This window comes from Psammomys obesus, unplaced genomic scaffold (assembly GCF_907164565.1).
Source record: "Psammomys obesus unplaced genomic scaffold, mPsaObe1.curated_primary_1811, whole genome shotgun sequence".
Lineage (NCBI taxonomy): Eukaryota > Metazoa > Chordata > Mammalia > Rodentia > Muridae > Psammomys > Psammomys obesus.
The window spans coordinates 1,941,021-1,947,417 of NW_026596152.1; the positions used below are offsets into that span (position 1 = coordinate 1,941,021).

The window sequence follows — 6,397 nt, forward strand, 5'->3', positions numbered from 1 at the left end:
ACTCAGGAGGGGGCTTGCCGTCTGACCACCACTGGCGCGAGCTCCCTTCCTTCACACACTGTCAAGTGTACAGTTTCCCAGTGCTTGTTTCAGTGAAGGAAAAAGGGGCGAACATGGTTAATACCCTGCAGGCTTTCGCTTGTTTTGTTTCATTTGTGGTGGTTTGCACAGTTTTCTATCTGAAACCGGGTGGCAGAGAAACAAGTAAAAATTCCAGATGTAAATATTTTCACTATCACTTGAATGAAAGCTCCGCAGCTCTTAGTCTGTATTTTGATCTCAGCAGGTAGTGTACAGCAATTCCCCTGGGGTCTACAGCAACGCTTCCATGAACTTAATATCCGGCAGCAGGGGTCAGGCCCCCGAGCCCTGTGCAGCCCTGAGAAGCTCCCTGCAGGCCAGCTGTGATGCTGGGGATGCGCCGTGTACATGCTAACATAGGTTCTCCCATGGAGGCAGCCCAGGCCCCTGGCTGGTCTGCTCAGTGGTTATACCGCCACCAGAGACAGGCGGCTAAGGGATGCCACCGGCAGCCACTCATTCTACAGGAGCCCTGCCAGAACGTTCTTTTGGCGAGTACACTCAATGGTGCTCAAGGATGTTCTTTACTAGTGACAGAACATAGCAGGTGGGGTCACTTACCCCAACCCTGCCACTCCACTAAGCCCTCTTTCTCCTCTGTAGAGAATCCCTACAGATCACTCCTTTCCGATTCTAACTATACCACACTGAGCTTCTCACTGCTTGCTTCCCCCCACCTTCTTTCAACACTTTGACAATCTTTTGATCAATTCCAATTGCAGAGTCTTTACCTGTCTACAGATGAAAACCCCGGAGCCTTATTTAGTCTCTTCAAATGTGTCATCTTGAGTATTTGGTTTCTTTTTAGTAATACTGTGTATAACTGAGTTCTGACTCCTTGCAGGCTCCCCTACTCAATCTCTAGCTCCATGTATTCCCCTCTTACCGTGTAGCCCTGGCTAGCCTGAACTCTCTATGTAGACCAGGCTGACCTCGAACTCACAGAGATCCTCCTGCCTCTGCCTCTCAAGTCCTGGAATTAAAGGTATGTGCCTCCATGTCCAACCCTAATTTTACTTAAAGAAAATCTCAAAAGCTAACAAGGCAAAATTCACAGTGAAAAAGATAACTGAATGTAGAGGGGCCCCATTACTTACACCTCAGGTGCTCCCCTGCTCCGGAGAGCAGCTGGTAAAAGATGTGAAACGTCCGTTCATCTTTGGCTTGACGAACAGCACGTGACTTCTCCAGGAGGTCTGAGCGGACGGTTAAGGATGGGCCTTTAGTGCGGGGCCTCACACGGCCTTCCTTCCTGGCTGCGCAGCAGCTGGCAGGGAAGCACTCTAAAGAAGAGACCTCTGCACGAGAAGGGGCAGCCTAGGATTCCTGCTCACCTGCTCGACTCGCTGGGCTGGGAGGGAACCGAAGGATCGCAGGAGCATCCTCAACCCCGGCGCTACGCTACCCGCCACACGGCGCCGCAGACTGGGATCAAAGAACACACAACTACACAGGAAGGCCAGAAAGCTACCGACCAAAACCGGAATGTGGCTGATTAAGGTAGAAGCTATTCAACACCAGAATATTACACGTTTACAAATAAGGAACAGCACAGAGAAGTGAGCCAGGATCAGTTACTACATGGTAAAGCTACTTCACCAATCAAACGGTAGGTTTTAAGATAGGATCAGATCCAGGCTAGGCAAATGCTCTACCAACTGAGCTGTGTTCCCAGCAGCCCCAAATTTGTTTCATATCTACCTATTGTTCCCTCGGGCCACCTACACAATGACGCTTCTTAGGATTATTCTATACATCTGTCATGTTCTGTTTTGCTCTTACTGTATTAACACAAAATAAAACTTAACTCCACAATTTCATAGGTTTGTCTCATTAAGTAGAGGCACGGCCTAGGGCTGTCATAGAATATGGCAGGGGGCTGGAGAGATGGCTTAGCGGTTAAGAGCACTGGCTGCTCTTCCAAAGGACCTGGGTTCAATTCCCAGCAGCCATACGGCAGCTCGCAACTGTCTGTAACTCCAGTTCCAGGGACTCTAACACTCTCATACACACACAGGCAGGCAAAATACCGATGTACATTTAAAGAAAGAGAAAGTGGTAAACAGTGGCCAAACAACCACAGCTGTCCAGTCTACACCACAGGTGTGGGAGTCTCTACACGCAGGCCCACAAGTTTGTGCCTGTCTTTAAGATGTGTTATTTACTTTTATGAGTATACATCGGAGCCTGTAGGAGTTCCTGAGAACCCCGTGCAGGCCACGGAGGACAGGAGGCCGCCAGCCCCCTGGGAACCGAGCTGCATGCAGTCGTGAGCTGTCTGACCTGGATGCTGGAACCGGTATGCCCTGCAAGAGCAACGAGCTGTCCACGTCAAGCCATCTTCCCAGCCTCTGTGGCCGGCTTTAGAGAACAACGGCAAAATTATCCATGCCATTTTGGAGCTGATAATCAGTAACTGAAAGCACCTGCGTGTGTCACAATGTCGCTTAATTCTCCCACTAGGTATGATAGCACAGGTGACTAAAGGCTGCCAAAAATGAAGCTATTATTTTGGACTGAACTGTGAGAAAGGATACATGTTTCAATGTTGGCCCCAACAATATAGCCGGTCACATCAAAGTTGATTCGAATAAACTTGCCCTGAAAATAGAGAGAGAAAACTGAAGATAAGACAGACACAGAGAACCTGAGGACCTTGTTTATAGTTTATAGTAAAACAAGACAATATGGCTGCCTCAAAAAACAAACAAGCCCTCATCAGTGTAAATTATCGATAGAGAGACCACTGTCCTAGACTGTGCCAGAAACTGATAAGATGGATCAATACAGCGCTCACTGCGCGCCTACTGCTCGGACGGCCTGAGTTTGGTTGGAGCACCCACATCAGGTCCACAACCACCCACAACTCCATTTTCAGGGGCCCAGCAGCCTCCTCTGGCTTCCACAGGCATCCATGCCCATGGCGCACACTGCACAGATATGCACACGTAAGTGGGAAAAAAATTAGAAAAATCTTGTGTGTGTGTGTGTGTGTGTGTCTGTGTAAGGTGGTGAGGCACAGGGAAGGAAGGTAGCCTCAGCCAGTTAGAACTTGAAAGCTTTTCTAAGTAGTCTGAGACAGAAGGCATCTTGGAGGAACATCACAACTAGACTTTAACTGTTAGGTTTGAAGTTTTAAATACTAGAGATTATTTTGTGAGAAAACAGAAATCCATTAAAAAGTGGAGAATGAGGGAACACGAAGAGACATAAAAAAAGTAACAGCAATTTCTTCTAAAATGCTGAATGTTTTCCATATGCCCGGCACCTTGAGCGTCTTCCATAACCCTGGGAGAGAAAAGTCTGGGTAAGGCTCGGCACCACAATATTGGCTGAGCAAGCACAAGCTGGGTCGACGGCCCCATTCCCACCATAGACAGACAGACAGACAGACGGACGGACGGACGGACGGACGGACGGACGAGAACATTTGGAGAAAGAGAAAACAGGCTCGTTTCCTAGTTCTTTGGAGAGTTTCATTACACTGATGCCCAAGCTGGTAAAGACAGCTTAAAAATGAGAAAGCGAGACAAAGATAAATCTGGGTGTAGCTTACTGTAGTTTTAACATATGAAAGGCCAGATCAGACACTTCACAGAACAGGAACACGAGCAGAGACTGGGAAGGCCTTGCCCTAGAACTAAGAACCTGGACATCTGGAAACTCTGACACTCGTCGGCAAGGTCCCAGCAGCCACCCTGGGGGAGCCAGCCCCAAAGCTGGGGGGGCGGAAAGGATTTGATTAGTGGCTGTACGGGACGCATGTACAGTTGCCTTTGGCATCTGGTCAGTGAACGTTATCACTCACATTTATGTTCAAGAGCGCACAGGGCGCACTTCTGGCTTTTTCAACTGTGTTCCTTGAACGCTAAAAGTGGGCTACAGGAAAGGTGTCTGTCTCGAGTGTCTTTCCCACTTTTTACATATTGAGAAACGGCTGTGGTGGTCTGAATGAGGATGGCTCCGGAGGCTCACGCAGTCGAGTGTTTAGTTCCTTGTTGGTGGACTGTTGGGGAAGAACCAGGAGCTGTGGCCTTGTGGAAGAGGGGTGTCATGGGCTGGGCTTGGACGTTTCAGGAGCCCACACCAGGCCCAGTCTTGCATTCTCTCTCTGCTTCCAACTTGCAGATCAAGTGTGAGTTCCCAGATCCCGCCCGCCCGCCGCCCTGCTCCCCGCCAGGATGCGACCCTCTAAAACTGTAGGCCTCCAATTAGATGCCTTCGTCTCTAGGGCGCCTTGGCCATGGTGTTTCCTTACAGTAGTGCAACGGCACCTCAGACAAAGGCCAACTTAAACACGATGCCATCGTTGCTACAGCAGCCGCCCAGGTAATCACACCCTTTAAAAATCTGTTTATTTGCATATGTATGTGCCTACACGGCTTTATGTGGACCGTGTGTGCAGAGAGGCCAGCAGAAGCTGTCAGATCCCCAGGAGCTGGAGTTACAGGCTGTCCTATACTCTTATCATTTTAAATGTTGGGGGGTGCGGTGGGGCGGGGCTTGAACTCAGTGTCTTGACATGCTACATTCCCAACTGTTATTTTAATCTTTTTAGTATTTTTGGTAATACTTACAAACAATGATCCAATTCTTTGGAAGATGAATCAGTACAATGTTTTAATACAGAATGAGATCACTAACACACCATCTGCTTCTAGGGTTTAGAAAATGGTCCAGTAGGTCCATATGGTAATTACAAGACAGTGCATTTTATTCCACTTTAAAGATAAGTTTATTTTGTCTTTGTTGCTGGGAAGAACCCCCATCCTCCCTTAAGAAGAAAAAAAAATTAAACCATTACGCCAGATGGATAGTTAACTGTTCAAAAAAATTCAAAGTAAAATTGGGTCCTGATGTTATAAAAGAGGGTTAAAATCCTCCATAAATCTTAAACAGCTGTTCCGTCCATCTAACAGCTCATGAGTTAATTAAGAGCTGCTATTTTAAGAGACAGTAGTCAAAAGACAGTGTTCTGATTCCAAGGCTACAAAGCACACATTGCCAGCACCGCCCGAGCACTTGACTCTGGTTCAGGCTTCTTATCTCGACACAATTCCTATGTGGGAAAACAGTGCACTCACAAATTCATTATATCCCGGAACACGAACTTCCAGCCTTCATCATCATGTGGAACTTCTTCCCCGAGTGCGCAACAGCACAGCCCCAGGATTCTGTGCACCAGGCCTGGGTATGCGCCCAGAGGAAGTGAGGTCACATTCAAGGGACGGCCTTCGTGCCTATGTTTATCATAACGGTATTCACAGGGCGTGATGGGAATCAGCCTAGGTGCCTGTCGACAGATGTGTGTGCATACTGTGTGTGTGTGTGTGTGTGTGTGTGTGTGTGTGTGAGAGAGAGAGAGAGAGAGATATGTAGTATGTGCTAATGGCGGAGTTTTATTCAAGCAGGAAGAAGAATGAAGTCATGCCGCTTTTAGGATAATGTGGATGGAGCTGGAGGGTAGAGTGAGGCAGCTGGTTGACTGAGAAGACAGGTTTTCCGGGAAGAGGAAATGGGTGGCTGGAGAAAGGGTAAGAGTCTGAAGAGGAATGGAAGAAATTCAGGTTTCAGCTTTCTTAACTGCTGGCCTGCGAGGGAATGTTCTGAAATAACTGAGCTGTGGGGTCACCCACTTGGCAGCTGGCATTTCCAGCACGAGTGCTCCATCTCCTCGCCAGTTCCCTAGCTCAGTCTTCTTTCCTGACTGGGCCCACGGTCACCCTAGCCATGACAATGCCGGCCAGAGAAAGATCCTTGGGGCAAATCAAAAGATCTAAGAGCGTCAGAGAAGGGATTCCATCGAGGCCAGGATGCAGGAGTGAAGGAAGGAAAGGGACTGGAACGTCCCCTCCCCTTTCGCTTTTTCTATACGCCCCTCAAAAGAAACTAGCCTTTTAAAAATCAGTGCATGCACAGTAGCAGAGTTGATTCTGCCTCAAAAATATGAAACAACAAATTTTTAAAGTTGAAAAACTACCCACTCTTAAACCAAATGGTATTTATGTGCAGATATTATACAAAATGGAGCCAAAGATTCTAACATGAAAAAAAAAATGAAAATTTAAAACTCAAAAAACATTTTACTGAATATCCTCTAACAATGCAAAAACTTAAATTTCAATGTTAAGCTGTCAACATTGATTGTCCCAGAAAATTAGGTGAAGAGGTCAGAGGATGTGCCACCATTCCAGGTGAGGCTGCCAAGAACCTGGGGCCTTTGGGAGTAGAAGGTGGACAGAATCTGTGAGTTAAGAAGCATTCAACACACACACACACACACACACACACACACACACACACACACACACACACA

At 47.5% G+C, this 6,397-nt stretch overlaps 1 protein-coding gene across 2 annotated transcripts in view; it reads right to left on the reverse strand.

Annotated features, from left to right (window-relative positions):
• The window catches only part of Myh10 (myosin heavy chain 10), a 116,938-nt gene that overhangs the window by 49,867 nt on the left and 60,674 nt on the right, over window positions 1-6,397 (reverse strand). For both annotated transcript variants that reach the window (XM_055594423.1, XM_055594425.1), the window contains exons 7-8: window positions 2,619-2,682; window positions 1,179-1,277 (exon numbers count right to left, since the gene is read on the reverse strand). In XM_055594423.1, the coding sequence (XP_055450398.1) occupies window positions 1,179-1,277; window positions 2,619-2,682 (163 nt within the window). The remainder of the gene's footprint in view (window positions 1-1,178; window positions 1,278-2,618; window positions 2,683-6,397) is intronic.